Genomic DNA, 22,617 nt, shown 5'->3' on the forward strand with positions numbered 1-22,617 from the left:
ACATTAACGGTATTTTGTTAAGCCCAGAACCAAGTAAATTCCTCAAAAAACTTGCAATGATAAAGTTGCATCGTGGAGTGGTGTTTAAGCAATTAACGTATAGGTCTGATATAATTATTTAATAAAGGTTTTAGGAAAGTAACTTAAAGCAGATTAGGGGGCGGAAAAAATTATTGGGCCTAGGGACGCCAAAATGCTAAATCCGGCCCTGTGTGTAATGCCTGCTCTCATCACTAATCGAACATACAAAGCAGCATTTTTCCTTTTCAAAAATCGCCCCAATTGGGATACTTGTATTTAAGGATTTTTAATTAATCTCTTTGCAGCATTCCAATTAATTCAAGAGGAGAAATACACGAACACAGAAATGTCTAGGGAAGTTTAAAAGTGCAACATCTTCAGAGAAACCCGATCATAAAACAGAATTTGCCTGGTGATCGTTAGTCTAACGTCTCACTAGTCAAACTGCTCGACTATGCAAATCACACTGTCCTAGACCAGCAGGGAAGTCATCAAAGTTATTGCAGTTTCCGTCAGTTATATAGCTCAGTGTCTATGATAATATTATGATAATAAGGAAATAGAATAACTTTTGATTAGCCCTTTATGGGCAATTAAAATATTCATTTCAATCTTTTAACATTTCCGAGTAGATTTTGTTTTATTACTTCATATGTGATCTACAAACTCTAACAATTTTGAATTAATTGCACCGTCTTGGAAAGTTTAAAACACCTATTTTATAAAAATAATACATTAAATTCTGGTCGAAATGTCATCAATTTCATAGCTTCCATTAAAAAAAAAAAAAAAAAAAAAAAAAAAAGTACTTGGAGAAACTTTATAAAACCCAAAGTTGTAAATTAACTTTTGGAGAACTTTTAAACTAAATCGCTTCTTCGGAAAGTTTTATTGTTGACATTTCCTCGTAGTTAAGAGAGTACCCTTTTGGAGCCAAGTTTTGCCAACTTTTTACACTCAGAATCACCTTTGAGGGTCTTTTTTTTTTTTTACTTTTCTTTTCTAGCCACCATAAAAGCGGTTGTAAAACGGTTTCATCTTATAGAAGGAAAAAAGAACGTTATCTTTAATTGGTTATCTTATTCCCACATTTAAAGCGTTTTTTATAATATTAAGAACTGACAATATTTCAGGAAGAATTCCTACAAGAAAAGGGTCGAAATTAACATGGAGTTGATTTTTACTTTTCTTGTTAAAAAGAAAAAAAAATATCGAGTGATGATAGAACAAAACAAAATATGGTGATCACAGAACTATCTAATTCAATATATTTTAAGCATATTTACGTTTCAAGGCTTCTACATGGTATTTTTTACGTTTGGCAAAATAGCCTCCCAACTTTAGAAAATTGAAACAACGAATAGGTCATTCGTTAGTACTACGTTTGTACCGTTTGTACCGAAAATGTTTTCCTTTGTACCATTTTACTTATAGGGTTACTTGAGAGGTCAACTGGGGGGATATCTTGGCGCCAAGATAGCCCCCCCCCCCCCGTAACACAGCACAACAAATTGAAATATACCATTCGAAAGCAAATCTTTGTACCGAAAAAAGTTTTATTTGTACCCTGATAGTTTTAAAGAAAGAGTGAATGACACTTGGGGGGCAATCTTGCACGCAAGATAGGCCCCGTAATGTGTACATTTTACATGCCCACTAATAACTATTATGTGTTTATTCATGTGAATTTATGTGTATTTAGAATTCTTATTGTGCATATCCAAATAAAAAAAAATAACTTTTTGGAAACGACTCAACGTTAAAATTGAATCGGCGAGTGGGAAAACAGTGTGAGTCCAAAATAATCCATTTTGAGGTAAAGGCAAAAATAACACTAAAGATGTAGAACTACAAGTTGTAATGAAGAACAGTACAATTTGCAGGACCTCGCACGTTATAGCAGAATGCTATAATGTCGACTGTACATTTGTGGCATTAACAAACGAAAGTTCTTTCTTCAAATATCTCAAAATGCGTTTTGTGAATTATTAGTGTTTTACAACTCACCGATTCAATTAAATTTTCTCTATTTATGCCCTTTTCCTTCAGTAAATACCGTATTATTCAACAATGGTCTACTTGCTTTCAGCTTTTCTCTATGAAAGCGGCGAACTTCTCGGGCCTCTATTGTGACAGATATAAGCAGTTGATTTTTTCAGTAGGTGTAAAGCTGAAAGGTGGAAGGACGCAGTTAATGTGAGTAAACATTTCATTTTTTATTTTTCTTTGTTTAAAATTATTTATGTCAATCCAGTTTCTTTCGAAATTTGTACACACTTTGTTATTCTTTTTAGTTTTTATTGTTTGGTTATAAAGTTTATGTGTCTTGTTTCTAAATAAGCGTTTAATTTACAGATTTTCGCTCATTTTTCCCCCATTAGTGATATCACTGTGTCCTTCCACGTTTCAGTTTTACACCTCTGTTCTTAATTTATTTTCACTTATACCTTAGTCTCGGAACAAACCGAAGCAAATAAATTTATTATCTTAATCAATTAAAATGTCATACTTGATCGATGCAAGGTCTATATATCTACTTTTGGGCCACTCTGTATAAGTGGAAGTATTTTACAATTACTTATGGTTATTTCGACTGGAGAACAATACGAGTTCAATACTATAAGACATAGTGGCCCTTACTATTGTACTCTCCTCCAAAGTTTGATCCTCTTCCCCCCAAAAAAAATTCTGGATGCGCGCCTTGGTAGTTTTCTCTTGACTCTATGCTTTTCTCTTCAGATAAAAAAAAAATATTTTTGTTTCAACTGTTCATGTTTTATAACTAAGTATTTCATAACAATCCTACAATACAGCATTAACCATTTTCAGTCAAAAAATCTATATGAGTTCTTTGGCTAAGTTCCCTTTCGATAGTTTTCCTAAGAAAATGAAGAAAAAGAAGACTGTGATAATATTTATTGTACTTCATTAATAATAAAATCAGTATATCTGCAGTTTCAACAAGATTTAATTTAATAATTACTTTTGAGAAAATTTTAGTCCAGTATCGATTTGTCTCCCTTCCAGCCTATCTGAGTATTCTGTCAAAGGCAGGTTCTAGTCCACTTATTCTAATGTAGCTAGGTAGGACCACGTAACTAGTTAAGCAGGGGTAGGATGGCCAGTATCTTTTCCCTGTGTTCTCAAAAGTGATACGGCATCCTGGTAATTATATGAGCTGTCATAGATTAACATGTTGAGAACCAAGATTAATTATATCATGTGTGTAAGATCTGTGTAATTACAGATTAATTACACAGGATTAATTACACAGGATTAATTACACAGGTGTTTGCTTGTACTTGTCAATTAATTCTCGTCTGTTTAAAAGCACTCTCAATTCTTATAGTGTCAAGGAGCCAGTTCAGGTGAAAATGAAACCGAATAATTTCTATAAATGTTTCAATAAAAAAAGATTAATGTAAGGTATATTCGTTAACAACACATGCAATTTAACTTTTGTTTTCATATAACCTTTCGAAAGTACAATTTCAATTTACGAATATTGTTAATAATAATAATAATAATAATAATAATAATAATAATAATAATAATAATAATAATAATAATAATAATAATAATCTACATATTAAAATGCTACGTTTATACGTTTGTTGTCAAGAAAAGTTTATATGTTTCTGGAAAATTATTTTGACAATGATATCTCCGAAACCACAAGCTCTACAAACATACCGTTTTCACTGATTGTTTGCAAATTTTGTGTAGGTTGTTGTTCAGTTCTAATTGATATATATATATATATATATATATATATATATATTAAATATACCGTTATTTCTTTATTACATTTTTAGGGATACGCTGAAACTTGAAATTTTAAAACGTAAAGTATGATATCCTACGAATTATACATTCCAACACCACACAGTTGTATACGGGGTTAGTATATCTCTCCAGCATTTATTTCATAGCCAAATGATAATGAAAAAGGAAGGATAACCATTTATCCAGTCTAAGATAAATCTTTATTGTTTGCAGTGTTTTGTCCAAAGAATACCATATATCACTGACATTATAATTAATTGTGTCTGCAAAAGGATATGTCCAGATGTTGTGAGGCGTGACAAGGAGATTCATGCACATATGTGAATGATGCGCTATGTAAAGAGCGCAGGCTCAGCTAGTAATACTACTACTACTACTACTACTACTACTACTACTACTACTACTACTACTACTACTACTACTACTACTACTACTACTAATAATAATAATAATAATAATAATAATAATAATAATAATAATAATAATAATGTGACGTGAAATACTTAAAACTGAACATAATAGTAATTTAACAAATCGGCTAAGAGCTGGAAATCTCATTTCGTTAGATTACGGGAAAGAAAATTTCCAGAAAAGAAGACCATCAAAAGACGAATTAATATTACTTCCGAAGAGTTCAATGTGCAAAAGGACTAGCGGAAACCAGGAATGAACGAACGCACAGTGGGGCGAAAACGCAAAAAGCTGGCCAAAATATTAATATGATAACTATATTCAGATTGAATGAAATTTAGTATTAGGGGGTTATTTAGGTTGCTGGTTACGATTCTGCAACTAACGTTGAAAAAAAAAATGGCGGATCCAAAGTGGATCAAAAGTCAAAAAAGTCGTAGAAATGTTCTCAAAAGTGGCGATAAAGGGGTTATTGAGGAGCTAATTGCTTGCTCTTTAAATATTTTTCAATAACTCAAACATTCCCATTTGAGCCTACAAATCTTGATACTCGTTCTTTGTTCCATAGTTGAAACGGCGAACGACGTATCACATCATGCTATGTTTGGCTGCGTCCCGCACAATACTGGCAACCAGCCGAGCTGGAAATTTCTGAACGTTCTTGAGGTCACGTGCAAGATTCACCACTGTGAGAAACTTTCGTGTTGTAACTGATTTCCCAGAAAAAAAGTCAGTTTCGTTTTATAATTGCCTCACTATCTATTCAGGATATAGAATAGCTTAATGAGGTCTATATTATTTTAATGGGATATCTAAGTTCAAAGTAGAATACTTCCATGAAACGAGTGATTTTCCGGGTCGAATTAATCTCGTAGATAGTATTTGTAAGGTAGAAGGGAAAATTGGGTGGAGGGAATAATTAGGTAGATTTTTTTAAAAGTTTATATTTTGCATTTCAGCATATTTTTACGGAATTTAATTACACCTAAATTTTGGGTGGGTAGATGTTGATCAGAAGAAAAGAGATTTAGATGAATTTTGAGATGGTGCAATAATGACAAAAAAAAAAAAAAAAACTGATTTGATTGAGAAATGACTTATTTTGAAACCGAGTTTCAGGTTTGTGTGGCTCTTGGTTTGAGTCACAATAAACCGCGCATCTGTTAATGTTTTGATCCTGATTTTTTACTGCTTCTTAAAAACATAATAAGGATGCTGCCGTCAAGAGCAGTAATCATGAATCCTCACTGTGAGGCAGTTAAAATTTTGTTGAAATTTGTACATCCCAATTACCCCGACGGAGTAATTGAGCGCATGATGTGGGAGTAAATGGCTGGAATGCCTTAAGTGAAGATTTTTTTGCTTAGAATTCATTTAAATGCTGTGTTATCTTTGTCTTTTGTGGTGTACACTTTTATTTCATAGTGCATTGTGCTTATTAAGCTATTTTGCTCAACTTAGACCTCCAGTGTTTGTTGTGTATGCCAATAATGCTGATGCTGTAAATACGACCTGTTTATCAATCCAAAATTCCAACACATATTCTATTGTAATAGTTTAAACGTAGTTATTTAGCGTTAATCTTATTACCTTCTTGTATGTTTGTTTGAATAACAGGGCCTATTTCCTTGGTTCTATCTTTTCTTTTACGTTTCCGGCCAAAGTTTTGACCACTTACAGTTTTTTTTTTTCGTATGTGATACATTTTGGATTAAGTTCACAGGACAATACACTATGCTATAAACAATAACTGGAAGGCTCTAAAGGTATTTAAATATCTTTCAGGTTAAGAAATAAGTTATTTCCTATTTTGCGTAAACAAAGGTATATTTTTTTCTAGGCCACATAAAATTATTATTTTTTAAGTGGAATACAAGTTATATACATCAAATGAAAGCTTGAGCTTTCTTCATTTACACCCAATCACCCCCACGTGTTTATGTGCACTGGCAATGAGGTTTTAATCATTTTGCATCCAATTACTCCCAAAGGAATAATTGGGTGGAAATCAGACCAACAAGAATAAAAATGTTGCAGCATTAAAAGTAAAGATGCTGAAAGCTTACCACTACCATATTAGGTGCAGAAGAACCTGCAACATACAACCAGTTCTTAAAAGCTAGAGAAAAACCTATAACCTGTGAGGAAAAAAAGGTTGAAAAAACGTACCTCCTAATTCCCCCTTCTACCCTATTGTATATACAGTAGAAGGCACGGTGGTTTAATGGTAGAGCGCTTATCTCTGCTGCGTGGGGTCTCTGGTTCCGTTCCAGGCCAAGTAAGCTTATGGTGGACAATCGTCTCCGTAGGTTTTCTCTGGGTACTCCCATTTCCTCCCTCTTTTCCATTCCATCAATTCTCTCGTCATCATTTACTTGTCTTAATTAGGGATGGCCAGAACCGGTTCTTCGGATCCATGTCTGGAACCGGTTCTCAAGATCCAGTTCTGGAACCGGGTTTTCGGATCCAGGTCTGGAACCGGTTTTGAAACTCGAATCTCCAAGAACCGGTTCCGCCGGAAGCGAAGCTTTGTGACCATCCCTAGTCTTAACCATCCCTAGTCTTCCTTAGTCTAAAGGGCCTAAGCGTGGAACGTTAAACTGAAATATAATCTGTGTATACAGTATGGTGGAATTAACATTATGTGTGTAGTATCCACCACCATTTAGTGCATCTTCAAATTAAGATTGACTGCAAAGTTAGGAAGGAGAGCATTCGTTCTCTTACATTGAAAATTCATGCTTACTTTTGGAATGCCAAGACTAGGCCTATTTGCGTCCTCGGGCTGTTTAGTGGATAATGTACGCGCCCTAGGCATGGGTGACTCGGTTTCGTTTCCTGACGGTAGCTCACGTAGTTCGGATCTCATATTAAGTTGCAGGTCCACGTCTCATATAGCCTTGCTGTTGAACGGGACGCTGAACTGAAATTCAATCAAATTGAACGAATGTGCATGCCCAACACTGCCCACCAAAACACGATTTTCTCGTTTTCTCAGGAATGTTCTATTAAAAAGAACTAAAAAATATATTAAGAATGACCAAAGAAAACGATTTAATGTGTTCATATAAATAACTCTGATAAATATGAAACTACAACCTAATATAGTGATTTAAAAGAAACTAAAGTATTAAAATTTGTAAAATTACACAAAGAATGGGAAATTCTGGTCAAAATTTGCTCACCATAATATTTTTTAAAATAACGAATTCATGTGCCTTTCCTCCTAAGATTTCTGCAAAGATGCATGAAATTTCAAGTGTATAATAATAATAGTAATTCATTCAAGGCGGCTGGACCACTTTGACTTGATCTTTTCAGCATGGGGATTTCAGTGACATAATAATAATAATAATAATAATAATAATAATAATAATAATAATAATAATAATAATAATAATAATAAAGTTTTATGTCCCACAGTTCTTGCGGCTACACTAAGGGAGACGGTAATATTGAGAAATGTAGGAAATAGTGGAATAAAGAAAGTGGGAGAAAACGGGAGAATCCCGAAGAAATCCACGCATCTGGTCATAATTGAAGTTAAAAACTTAAATTTTTAACGAAATTTTAGTATAGTCAGTGATAAAAGTTTTTTTTTTTTCCGTTTGAGGAAATTAGTTTCTTTATTAACTTCAGAATAGAAGGACAATTTGAATACAGTTTGCAGTAAATTAAAGAAGAACGCAATTTTCTGTTACGTTCCATGGAAATTGCATTCATACTGCAGTCATACGTACTACCGTTATTCCCAATATAAATTTTACCAAACGTAAAGAACTTTTGTCGCTGGCTGTACAATCACCGTTTTTTTACTGCATGTTTCAATTCAAAGACAAGTACTTCCCGGAATCACATACAGAGAAAACACATGTGTTAGGAATTTTATCACGGAAAGATACAAGAATGTATTCCTCTATCTATTCGTAGTAGTCCAGTTTTCTTTATTTTTTTTTATTTTTTTATTTATTTATTTTTTTTTGTCACGTCGCGTATCCTGACTACTATGAAAAGGGATCAATTCAAGAACCAACGACTACTTTTTTTTTCTGTTTGGTTCTACTGTTTTGGTAATGGAAACGTATTTATGAATCCAAGCCAAGTAACCCCTCTGGACCTCAAGTAACTTACTAAACGAAATACAATATTCATAAAAATATTGTCCGTAGCCAAGAGCTCATCTTACAATTAGTCAGGGGACGTCAAACTAGAAAAAAATACGAACAATAGACAATTTAATAAAAAAGAATGTTTTTTACCCATTGAAACAACGCAGATTAAGTGTGTACCAGAAATGAAAAGAAAGGAGAGAGATTTGGTCCTTTTATCTCCGGAAAAGTTTCTACACAGCGACTACGAAAATGAGTAGAGCCCGGGTTTCCATGCATAAACAAACTCGGAGATATGCATGCAAATATGCACGAAAGATATCAAAAATATGCATTAACATTTTAACATTTGCACTAATATATATATATATATTATAACCAACCAGTTATAAACTTTTTATTTATATTACACTTTAATTCTAAATTCAGCTCTCAAAAATAAACAAAACAAAAAAATTCCTTTATCTAAATACAAATTAAAACTCTATAATAAAATGTTAAAAATTATGTAATTTGTCTGCAAATTCGTTTTATGTGCTAAAAACAGTTTAACTTACATAATAAACTTTCTCATTATGTAAATCTTGCGTTGACAGATTTTTCTGTCTAAACCAAATTTAAACTTATACATAAACCCAAATTTTTGGGTTATAACATAAATCTACATCACTTTAAATAACAACCTTAACAAAAAAATAATATATAACCTCACAATATTTCCAAAATAAAAAAAGAGCGACCAAAAATTACATCATCAATAGTCTCAATGTAACTAAATTATTTAAAACAATTTTATCTTAAAACTTCAAACATTAAATTCTACATCAAATAAAATTCAAAAAATCACTATTGTATCAATAAAAACTTAAGCTAAAATTAAACCTAAAGTAACTGTCGTAAAACAATAATCTTCAACAAAAAAATCAAATATGTGCTTTAAAAAATCTGTCAACTGCCAAAATGTTTCTACACATAAACCAATTCACAAACATCTCATAACTTCACTAAAATTAAAATCAATCACACATTTAAAGCTTATATCTTTTATTCACGCCTAAAATTTCCTAATTTATTTAATGTTACATAACACTTCTATCAAAAATATAAAACAAAATCAATTATATTAAAAAAAACTCTCACAATATACCCCCATTAAAATAAACCTTAAGCATAACCACAATATATATATATATATATATATATATATATATATATATATATATATATATATATATATATATATATATATATATATAAACTAAGAAAATACAATTTCAAGTTCTTTCTATATCTAAATGACTCTGTTGCGATGAACTACGAACGTCTTCCTTAGGTTTTCTTCAGTAAACCCTCTGCGTTTATCAGTAAGAAAGTTTTGTAGATCGGAAAGTTCCTTTTCTACATTAGCAAATGTCGCTGGTTCATATGAAAAACACCGAATGCGGAAGCAATCAGAAGTGAATTTACTTAGAGTTCTGAATAACAAACTATTCGCTTTTTTTTCTTTTCCAAAAAACAAATTTTATTCTACATCTACGTTTACGAAGTGATTTAGTTTACTTTAAATATAACCTACTTTCTTGTGATATAGTCTGAAATCTGCTTGTATGCAGCAATAACAATTGGAAATATGCAGTATCCTGCAAAGTGTTCGACACTTGCATGCCCATTGAAATTCACTGAAAATATGCACTTTTATGCGGTAACATATGCGACTCAAACGAATCCTTACAAGTCTGTCGGAAAGAAAAAAAATACTTTCCATACGTTTGTGCATGTTAATATAAACATGCATTTTGTATATAAATCCGGGCTCTAGTAATGACATAAAACTATTTATTAAAAAATACGTTACATATTATAATTATATTATCAACAAATGAATAACGCAACGTGACCTTTAGCGCCTCAAAAAATATTAAAAATAAGACTATTTCCAAATGTCATTCATTCATTTCTTACTTGGTTCCAAAGACATGAAATAAGTAGAAAAATAGGCGAAATATATATATAAAAATTAGGAAATATACAATTAATACTGGAAAAGGACATGCATTACCGGGTGTAGGGGGGTGCATCGGTGCACCTTCAACCCCGTTCGTTGTAAATATGCACTATTCAAGATGAGAAGCTAGCAGCAAAATTAACAACCCTTTTAATAGGAGTCTGTACGATACAAATATGCATCATATTTCAAGTGTCTATGATTAAAAAAAATCCTGATCTAAAGCAGCAAGCTAATTATAAACTGATAAATTATACCGATAGAAAGCAGCCGTGGCTCAGTTGTTAAATTGTTGGCTTTACATTCGAAAAGTTATAGGTTCGATTCACGAGACCAGACACTGAGCATTTCCAGGGAAAATTTCTCATTCACACCAAGACAATTTAAACATTCAAAGTTAGTTCAAATGTACTGGTAGTTGTTGGTGCTTTCCATCATATATATATATATTACCAAAATACCCGTTCTTCATAGGGAAGAATTGGTTTCATTTGGACATAAAGAGCACCAACACTGTCATCATCCAACTTAGAGACCCCAAAAACTATGAATTCAACACTCATATCGGTCATTTTGAGTTATTTTTACATGTCCCCATCTCTCTTAGGAGTACTAATGGGAGCTGAATTTTGATTTAAACGGCATCAGAAGTATCACTGTTCGTCTCAGTGACCACGAAAATTATAGATTCGACATTAATATCGGCCATTTTCGATTATTTTTATTTATCTCCATCTTCCCCAAGTGACAGAGCTGAATTTGGATTTTAACGACATCGAAAGTGTCACTGTTTGTCTCAGTGACCCCGACAACTATGGAATTGACACGAATATATGTCATTTTCGATCATTTTTATATCTCCCTTTCTCCATCTCTTTAGTTGTACCGTCAAAGTGGAATAATAAAAATCATCCCTGTTCCGAACTTCATCTATTTGAAAAATTCGATCGAGATCGGTCATGTGGTTCAAGACTTATTAAATCACAAACATAGTCGCTTTTATTTATACCTAAGTATGTTTTCCTGAAACAAGTACCTCATTCGCAGAACTTTTAGTATTGTTGATTTGACTTTAGCGTCCCTCTAAGCCTATATGAGAAGTGGGCATACAGCTTAACGTTGGATTTGTACCACAGGAACCTCCACTAGAAATTGAACCAGAGTACCCCCGCAAACAACGTGCGTACGCTAACCACAAAACCATAAGGAAGCTCTGCAGAACATTTGAAAGAATTATATCATCATCTCGTTTCGCTTTTCGAATTTTCCCTTTTTTGGCCTGTTTCTCCTTCTTCCCTCCGCCCCAGCCCCGTACAAGCAGGGATGGTTCTGAAATCTTATATATATATATATATACGGCATTGAGGGAAACAAAATGTTTCCTCTGAAAACCCTCCAAGTAGCACTCAGTAAAAAAAAAATAATAATCTGTTCTGGAGCATGGATTGTTTGAAAAATAAAGAAAGACGCCATCCCCACATCAATCCTATATTGATTCAAAGGTGTACCTTTAAACTGAATAACATGAAAATAGAACGGGGAATGTATTTACGAGTAAACGAGGTCAGTAGTATCGACTTCCAAAGAGTAATGTATTTATTACATTTAAACAAAAGTAACTACAGGGTGTCCCAAAATTCATGTAAGAAGTAATTTTGATAGAAAACATACGTTTATAATTTAAAATTGTAAAGTTTTTATTCATTCATAAAATACACAGTATAAGGTTATGTATGGACGGAGGCGTTGTTAAATACGTGCGGGGCCTAGTGCCACTAACGACCCCACGGGGCCAGAGTACTGGTAAAAATCGCCGAGTGCTAACATTCTACTTCGAAGCATGCTCAGAACGCTGGGCCCCTCTAAGCGCGGGGCCTAGAACGATCGCATCATTGGACACCCCCAAACTGCGCTTCTGCACTGAGAAAAAAAATTGTAGGTGGCGTACTTAAAAAGCTGGGTTACATGCGTAATTCCTGTAGTTTTTGGACTTAACGTACAGCAGACGTATAGCTGAAAAGGCATGTTTTATAATAATTTCTGTATAAGTGTTCCATCTATACCTACTTTCTGTATGAAACAATGTAGCCGGTCTGGATCTCATATACAAATGGACGTATATAACATATAGCTGAGAAATGTAACATAAGTATATGCATGTGATATACAGAAAAGTGTTAGGTGTCAGACATCCTGCAATGGCATGATGTAACATCTAAGGGTAGTGTCTATGTAGCATACGGATAACGTATGTTCCGTACAGATTTCTATAGTAAGCAAGAGGATACCCTATATTTGTAAAATATACCGCTGTCCGGAGAACGGATTTTTCTCTCTGTGTGTATGTAATAGCATATCGGGTTAATGTACTGAGAAAAATATCGTATGTGGTGTATGCAAAAATGTAGATTACATGTGTAAATCCTATAGTTTTTAGACTTAACGCAGAGCAAACTTATAACTGAAAAAGTATATTTTATACGTAATTTTCGTATAAATGTTCCAAATAAACGTACTTTCTAAACCAACGAAAGAACTATATATAGGCGGCCAGGATCTCACATACAGATGGACGTATGTAACATATAGAGACGTATGTAGCATGCGTATATAATGTAATATACGGAAGACCGCAACGAAATGATATAACATCTAAGCGGAAAAAAGGGGAGTACATATGTAGCATATGGATAACGTATGCTCCGTACTGATTTCTGTAGCAAACTTAAGAATGCCGCTTATTTGTACAATATACTGCAGTCCTGATAATGGATTTTTCTCCGTGTGACCTCCACGGCTTTGCTGGCACAAATGCAAGCTATTGAAATTTTTGAATTCATTTTGAACGAAAATTGCGAACTGCAGCTTCCAAATCTTCATTATTTTTAAAAAAATATTGTTCAACAATGAAAACACATTTTTGTTCCGTGTAGCAATCCGTTCATGAATTGTCAGCTGTCACGTTTTTTTCCTTTGACAACACCTTACCGACAAAATGGCGAAAAAAACGAATCTTGCATGAATTTTGGGACACCCTTTATATACTTTTGCTTCTAGACTTTACATGAAAGTAACTACTGTGTATATTAGTATAGTTACTTGGATTTCTAAAGGTTAAAGTGCATGAAATGTCTGCTCTCTATGTTTTCTTATCGTCGAACTACTTGCAGTCATGTTACAAACCATTGTAGCTCACACACTGCACTTTGAATATTTCTCTATAGATTTATGATCTTCGAACTTTAGTATGTTGAGTTTTGTATGGAATGTCTTGATAACAGTTTTTTACTTCTTCCTTCACAGCAGTATGTAATTTGTATGTGACGTGGTATAGACTTGATACCTGTGATAAAATATTATCTATAATCCAAGTATGGGACGTGGGAGACTTGTTGACTCACAGAAAGCAATAAAGATAAGCAGGATATACGGAAATGCTGTTGTGAACGTACCATTAAATAAAATTGAAACGGTATTTCTTCGCAAATTCTTGAAACGTTAAATATTTTTTTTACTTACGTAGTATATTCGTTTCTTTATGTGGTCCAATACTTTACTTTTGTAATTGTTAATATTTTCTATGTATTGGTGTTTTTTTTAAGAAGGAAATAAAGTAAAAAGGAAATGAAATCTTTGAGTTTTACGTCCCACGTTATGCCGGTTAGGCTAAATGAGACGGTGATGATGAATAATGAATGGCATGGTGGAATGAAGAAAGTGGGAGGAAACGGGAGAACCCCGAGGAAACCCATGAACACGGTTCACTTGGCGGGGGCTGAGATCGAACCCGGGACCCCAAGCACCAGATGTGAAAGCTATACCACCGCGGCCCCCAAGAAATAAAGTATCCACGTGGTTAAGTGCTCGGAGAAGGCTAAAGAGCCTTAACTTCGCTACATAAAAGAAATCATAAATAAATAAACTTAGAATTTGCGGGGGCACAATGGCTCAGTATTTGCTTCTCTTGGGTTGGGTCCCTGGTTCGATCCAAGGTGGACAACATTGCGTTAATGGATTTTCCGCCACTTTCTCATTCCACCAATTCTTCCATTATCATTTACTTGCCTTAATAATCGTATCCGTTAGCCTAAAAGGGCATAACTGTACTACCATAAACTGAAATATTTCATTTCATTTTTCTTAGATTTTGCTTTAATGGTAGACACGTGTACTTTAAATATGCACTGTAAAAAATAAAACACCATTGAAACACCTTTAGTACAGATGTTGAGGGGAAATTTAGTGAAATAGTATTTAGAAAGTATACTTTGCCTGTTCAAAAGCGTTACTTCTCTAAAAAAACAGTTCCTAGTATGACATATTTAAAACACTTCTGCTCGTCAAACAGTTCGAAAACAAAGTGATTACATACATTATGCACATTTTCTGCATACATTTGGGACCTTCTTGGACGACACAGTATCTACAAGGAGTGAATACCATATATGTCATCTGAAGGTGTTCAAATAATGTCAGTAATATGTACAGTGTCCTATTGTGTTTAAGAGTACTTTCTGTATCTTTTTTTTTTTTTTTCAGTTTTTCTAGTCTTCTACTGCTATCTGTCATCTATTACGCGAACTACAACCATATATTGAGTCAAATAAGCTCTGGCTAATAATTCAGGCCGAGGTGCAACCACGGAGCAGGAAATTGGGACCCGGTCCTCCAAAACGACCTCTTGCCATCAAAATGAGGTACATCTGTTATATATTTTTAAATAGTTTAATACTTAGAGGAAACGAAAAATATTTATAATAGAATATGGAAGAAAAATACGTTGAAAAGTAAATAAATAACGTCAACACATTAAATATAATTATAGCACGGCCAACAAGAGATGGTCTCTGACGTTTCTTACCACATGCGGTGGGACATTGCAGCCCCTACTTTGATACCAGTGTTACCAACCACGATCACTCTGTCTTATACCATTAATTAAATTGCCACTACAGTTGCACCGAAAAAAACCTTGACACGCGAGTAGTGGCAATGTCACTGCGAGCTGTCAGAGACGTTCTCTTACTGGATGCACTATAAAACATCGGAAATTAATAATAATAATAATAATAATAATAATAATAATAATAATAATAATAATAATAATAATAATAATAATAATAATAATAAAGTTATTAGTGCTTTCATATTCTGAATGTATACTTTTAGTTTGCTCTTTAGAACTTAAAAGCCCCAGATCTTCCTCCCAGAAAAAATCATGGACACTCTTAGAACAACTTGTTTGTTACTCCCCTAAAATTGGGAAATGTATATCTGAAGATTGATCGATTTACTCATCTTTGTTGAATTTTTGTTAGCAAGGTGCAAATAATAACCGTGGACAATATGTAATATACCGCAGACAACATGTATAAATCAGACCGTTTAAATTCTCTGATTAGTTGAAAAGCTAACACACATTGTTTTAGGTTTTTCTACCTGTTGTGACGTAGAGACCTAAAGCTTATTATTATTATTATTATTATTGAAACTTAACGTACCTTTTCAGGAACGAGGTTATTACCAGCGGAAATAATCTGTTTTCAACATTGGGGGTACGGATAAGACCTTTCCTTTATATATATAACGATGTTCAAAATATGTATGAATGTATGAAGTTGAAAGACAATGCTTTGGAGGATCAGGGGAGCAGAGTTGTCTTCAATATTGGGAGGCGGACAGATTTGAAGCTTATTCTGAGGAAGGGAAAGGGGTTGAATGAGACTCATATTATGGTAGATTAATCTGATTTCTGAGGTAAACTTGTAAATTATATATCAGTCGATGTACGTAGATGAAGTGACAGTCGGACACAAATCATCACATTTCTCTCCCCCCTAGAAAAAACACATTTCAAATCAGATTATTGGAGGGACGTTCCCCCAGTTCCAACATTGGAGGGGACGTGTCCCCCTCATCTCCCTGGGATTTCTGCAAGTGGTTACAACATTAAATGGAATCTATTAATTAAAGTAAGATAGGATATTAGGTTTTCGTTGCTTGTTCAGTTTCAATATCAGAGTTCGAACCAAAGACTATAGACTTAGAGAAAATAGCTAGTGCTCCTAACTAAGAGCATTGTACAAAAGTTGGTCAGGATCTGGGAGAAAAGCATATGTACGTTTTTCCCCTGCCAACTTAGGTTTAAAGGGGGAAGGAGGGATTTCCATAAGTCTCAATATCACATCAGTGATGCTTGCTATTTACTTGTACCTTCAAAGAAGATCGAAGCTCAAAATACAATGTGAGTTGAATCTAAAAGTATCTTTCCTATTTAATTAATTTGTCACGTATTTACTTGCCTATAATGCTAATGAACTAATTTAGTCCTTGACTAGAATTTCTCTGTATGTTTTTTTTTTTTTGTGTGTGTGTGTGTGTGTGTGTGTGTGTGTGTGTGTGCGTATTTTGTGTAATCAACTCTTTGGATTCCTGCTGTAAAATTCATCGTTCTGTTTTCAAATAAGACTGAGTGCAGTAACAACTGTATAGGATAGATTGATCGATTTTACATTCTCTGTCAAATAACGAGACTTTTATTAGAGAATTTTATTTATTCTATGCAGAAATACAATTAAATGCAATCTTTTCAGTTTAGCGTCTACTAGGCTAGGCGATTATGCCCATTAGGCTAGGCGAGACGATTGATTAAGGCAAGTAGATGATGGTGTGGGAGTACCTCGAGAAAACCCACGTACATGGCGTTGTCCAACACAACCTTACTTGAACGGGGATCGAACCAGGGCCTCACGCACCAGAGGTAAGCTGTCCACCATTGAGCCACCGTGTCATCTACTCCCAGGACGGGACATATAGTTTAAACTATAATATTGTCCATTGTAATGCCTTCGATGCTCTCCCATCGGGAATCGAACGCTGGATATTGTGCACCAAAGGCAGTCGCACTACCCTCTAGACCAAGGAGAAGCGGTATGAGCATAGAGATATAGTAAAGTCCAGTTTGTACAAAGTTCACCACCTAGCCGATAGTTACACAGAAGTGAAACTGAAGTAAAGTTAACAGATCGATGGTGAAAAGCGAAATCCATCCTCTCAGAGCTGCCCCAATCATCAAATTCGGGAATACATAAACCACCTTTTTCTCTTATAATTAGTAATGGTCCCGTGTAGCGTAGCTCCTAACGCTCTCAGCTTCGGTGCGAGCGGTCCCGTCTTCGATTCCCGGTGGGGGCACTAGGTTGAAAAAGCGTAAAAGGCTTTATCAGCGGTTTTCCTCATTCACACCCGGCAAATGCAGGGATGGTATCTAACGTATAGATTCCAGGCCGCTTGCTTCCTTCCCTTTTCCCGGAATGTGTACTTGCCGAGGAACGTCATTCCTCATACGCGAAGTGCTAACCTAACTGTAGATGCCGAAAACCTAGAAATCTAAATCCTAAATCCCTAAGTCTTATAATTAGTAAAATATTGGTGTAAAATTACTTCCAAACACTGACAAACTTATTGTCGCATTATTGATGTAAAATCACCAATGAAATGAAAATTAATCTTTTAGTTGTATCTTCTACATTATGCCCTGTAGGCTGAAGAAGACAGTTAATTAATAAAACGGATTGATCATGAAAGAAATTAATGGAATGAGAATGTAGGAGTAAGCGGGAGAACTCCAAGAAAACCCACGTAACGATGTTGTCTTCCCCAACATACTCATAAAGCCTGATATCAAACGAAGGACCCTATGCATCGCTATTAAGGGATTTAACATCTTTTTTATACACTTTTCTTACTCTAGTTTATTTTCGTTAGCAGACTCCAGAGTGGCACGGACGGAAATACCGATTATTATTAGGAATTAGATTTCTGGACTTTGGGCCCGTCACACATATGAGAGTTAATGTCCCTTGGCGATCACACTAACCAGGGAAAGGGAAGGAAGAAGGCGACCTGTGACTATTATATTAGGTACTATCCCAGCATTTGTCTAGTGTGAATGAGAAAAACTCAGGAAAACCTCACTCAAGAGAAGTAGCCGGAAAAAAAAAACTATTACACCTTTTCGTTTGAGTGTCCCCCACAGAGAATCGAACCCGGAACCGCTCGCACCAAAGGCGAGAGCGTTAGGAACTTAAGTGGGCACAGAAATATCGACAACAGATAAAACACCTATTCTTTTCAGAGGAAGCGGAAGTCTTAAATGGGTTTCGTTTCATAATGGTTATCTCATTCAGACTGCTTGATTATAGCACTTACCAGAAATCACTTGGTCACGTGACCCATGAGAATACACAATAGTTAGGGTACATTACCAATAAATAATAGCAAATTTTGAAATAAAAATGAATAGTAGTAACTACCATTCATGGTTTGTTTAAGCATACCTCGCACCCTTCGTCTTAAGATGAACTAAAGATATTTTTCGTCTATCATTCGTTATATTTTTACTGGAAGGTCTTCGTTGAAGATACCGTAAGTTTTTCTCACAACTACAAATAGTTCTCTTTTCACAGAATAGCTTAGCACATGTAAAGAACTTGTATACATATTAGTGAAATCGTTACTATAACTGTAAACGAATAATTTCAGTTTCGAAACTAGTTAAGTATCATGTTTTATTCACGCTTTCTCCGGAGCTGGCATTGAACTTGAGATTACGTGTGTTAAAGAATGTTGAATACCCTACATATATTTTTCTTTCGTTGAATACCCTACATATATTTTTCTTTCTTTTTTTTTATCATTTTGTCTGTTTTATTTTTAGTTATTCTTCGTGGTATAGTGAGTCAGTTTAGTCGGTCAGAGCAGTTAGTTTAGTTCAGGAAGTTTCCGGCTACGATATTCGTTGAGAAAAACATGGAACGTACGACGCTGAACAGGTGTCACTTTAATCTTAAGGCCTCTTATAGATTTGTTACTGAGAAAGGAAGCAAGTCGGATTCAGGTAGTGTATTATTTATAGATGATTTTAATTACAGACTGATGAAATGGAATCTTTAAGTTTTACGTCCCACCGTTATGCTGGCTAGGCTAAAGGAGACGGTGATGATGAGAAATTAATTAAATGACGGCATGAAGAAAGTGGTGGAAAACGGGAGACCCCGAGAAAACCCACACACATGGTGTTTGTCCACCACAAAGTTCACTTGGCGCCAGCTGGGATCGAACCAAGTTACAGACTGATGTCCTACTGAAAATTGAACTAAAAGTTATGCAAATATATTATTCATTTTTATACTTGACAAGTGAGCAACGGTGGCTCAGTGGTAAAGAGCCCCCTCTGGTGCATAAGGACTACGTGGGGTTTCTTCGATTCTTCAGTGTCCTCTCACTTTCTTCTTTCCGTCATTTTGTTCATTTTCATCATCAAAATCTCCCTTAGCCGCGGTGGAAAATCGTAGGACGTTTAACCCAAAAGAAAAGTGATTTCAGAATACCTATTAGAGATAAAGGCGAAATTACCACCAAAGTAATGAAACATGAGAAGATTCCCTTTTCAGAAATGTTTCCCCTTTACGTTTACTTACTGAGAATCCAAGCCATGAATTTGCTGAGAATGCAATGGAAATAATCATCCATAGAGAAGAGGTCTCCCCGGTAAGGACAAACGTGATAAAACAGGATTCTAATTTGCGGTAAGGATAACAATATTCGAAAGATTCGATTTTTTTATATAGAAAATTCCTCACATGTACCTGTTGCTTACTTAATATTTAGCAGGGACAAAAAAATATCTTGAAATCCTTACCTTTGAGAGCTGTTGAAAGCAAGAAAGAATTTTAAACCATTTCCCCTGGAACTTCAGGTATTCCCGGCATCTCGTCCTTCTTGGTTTTCCCATCAGCAAAGTGGAGGTGCACGACGTCCTGGTTGGCGGAGTATGTTGCAGCAGGAATTCTTTCCTCTTGAGGTGAGGTAGCTGTGTGAGTGATAGTTGTTCGCAAGGAACTGTGGGTGGTTAGAAGGGAGTCTTGAAGAGTCTCATTACCATTACACGTTCTCTCTGATCGCCAGTTACCGAAGCGATTAGTTGTCGCTGATGGCTCAAAGCATGGAAGAACTTGCTTGAACTCTTTTCGGAAGTTCTCATTTAACCAAGCGTACAAGAAAGGATTGTAGCAAGTAGAACTCATGGCTATGGCATGGGCCATGAAGAAGAAGAATGTATAGTATTTCCAATTGGCCGTTGGGATGTAAACATCATTGGCAAGATTGACCAAGTTTAGCGGCAACCAAGAAAGTCCAAAGATAGTAACCATACCAATTAGCATTCGATTTGTACGGCGTTTCCTTTCGCGGTCGGCTTCTTCCTTGCGGGAGTTCTTGCAGCCTGGTTTTGCACGTGCTCGGTCATTGAGTTTGAGTGATACTTTCACGTAACACACGGTGATTATAATGAACGGAAGAACGAATTGCAGAGATGCTGTCACTGCTCCGAAGATTTGGCGACTGCTCTCGTTAGGCCAGGCTTCTTCACAGTAATACACCATAGATCCATTCGTACCATTGCGGTCATAGCCAGCATGATTCATGAATACGCCGTACGGAAGAGTTGCACAAGCCGAGAAGATCCAGATACTAATAATAATTAAAACACACGTTTTCAACTTCATTCTGGGCTTGAATGGATAAATAATCACAAAGAATCGATCTATGGCTATCGACGTTAGCGTTAATGTTGATATATACACACTAGTTCCTTGGGAATAAGCTACCATATGGCATAGCATTTTACCGAACACCCATTCACAGAGAAAAGAATACAAAGGTGTAAATGGAACACCCAGAACACACAACAGTATATCCGACAATGCTAGATTTGTAATAAAAAAGTTTGTCACTGTCTGCATTGCTTTGTTATTCCCAACTACGTAACACACGAGAACATTACCGAACACACCCAGCACAAATATAGTTGAGTACAGAATGTAAAATAATGCCTGGATGGCCCTGTTACGAACTAGGAAATCATCACGGCATAACGCTTCGCCCGTGTAATTTTCTCTTATTGAATAATTGAAGGAAGTTTCGTTAAGACTATCAGGTTCTCCATATAAGTTAGGTAATGCTTCGGTCATGTTTGAATGCACAATATAGAGTTAACGTCTTATTATATGTATATGAGAAATGTATTAATAAATTTAGCGGAGTTTATGAATAGGGCTAAGGTTTGCACACAAAATTGTAAAAAGCGATTGACTGCAAGGCACTGTTAATATCCAGATCCATTATTTCGTAATAATAAATTTAACGGCACAATTCACATAAATAGTGTCGGAGCTAGACATACGTATGACATGAATAAATAATATTGTTTATAAAGGTAGTGAACAGATTATTTCTTACGACAGCAGCAGTAACACAGCTTAATTTGGTTGTATACAAAGTACAGTTGTACTAACGTAAATAGCACACCATATATGTAGACATACATTTAAAGACACCTGTTGATGTGGTATTTTCTTTCTCTTTTTCTTTGTTTGCACTAAGTTTCTTCAGAAGTTAAGTTTTTGATTCGATGTCTTTTCCAAGCAATTTCGATTTATCAAAAATCATGTTTCTTTTCCTTAAATTTTTTCTACAATTTTTTTCTTTTCTTTTAGTAAAAGGACAGAAGGTGGCCAAAAAGATAAAGAGGGGGAAAACCACTCGATGTTGTTCGGTGTTAGCGCGCGTCGCCCGAGCGATATAGGATTACCGTTGTCGCCCGCATTTATCTGTGGAGAACCAGGCGGAGCGCAAACGCCGTGTGTCTGTGTCTCGATGTTTCACGCAGAACTAAAACTCGTCCGATGTGAAGAGCGGAACGGAACCACTGCGCCGAGGTTTTTCGTCTTTTTTCTCTCTCTCTCTCTCTCTCTCTCTTTCCTAAACAACAAGAAATGTATTACGAAAAGAGCAGGAAGATAACGCGGAGCGCTCGTTTCGATTGAGAAGGCGCACACTGATCTGTGTGTTCATTGGCTATACGGGTGAATAAAAGACCAATAACATTTCAGTGTCTGTTTTAGATTTACTAAGATGTACCGTGCTTAATGTTATGTTTTCATATCACTATATGAATAGTAATACATTGAAAATACGGGTAAACTACAGTAATGGACAAGTGAGTTTCGTTTCTAAGATGTGAAACTACGACCGACTTCGAAATTCTGTGAATTCAACGTAAAGGTGGCTCGTAAAAATGCAAGCTTTTTTTTTTTTTTTTTTTTTTTCAAGCCGTAATAACCGCGCAAAAGTTGCGAATTGCAAAGACTGAAATGAAATGGCAGTAAAAAGAAATAGCTATAAACGGTTTATACCTTCCGGTCGCGCTTGTGCTCTAAAATT

The 22,617-nt window shown here is 35.1% G+C and overlaps 1 protein-coding gene across 2 annotated transcripts in view; it reads right to left on the reverse strand.

Annotated features, from left to right (window-relative positions):
- Positions 1–22,104, reverse strand: part of LOC145667058 (prolactin-releasing peptide receptor-like) — a 357,637-nt gene extending 335,533 nt beyond the window's left edge. Inside the window, exon 1 of one of the 2 annotated variants that reach the window (XR_014127858.1) lies at positions 20,036–22,104. Coding sequence is in view for 1 of the 2 variants with exons in the window: in XM_081734758.1 (XP_081590884.1) it covers positions 20,067–21,365 (1,299 nt within the window). In the remaining variant the exon portion in view is untranslated. The remainder of the gene's footprint in view (positions 1–20,035) is intronic. The other variant, XM_081734758.1, reaches the window with a different exon arrangement.
- Positions 22,105–22,617: the final 513 nt, after the last annotated feature.

Source organism: Thermobia domestica, chromosome 12 (genome assembly GCF_964235325.1).
Source record: "Thermobia domestica chromosome 12, izTheDome1.hap1.1, whole genome shotgun sequence".
Classification (NCBI taxonomy): Eukaryota; Metazoa; Arthropoda; class Insecta; order Zygentoma; family Lepismatidae; genus Thermobia; species Thermobia domestica.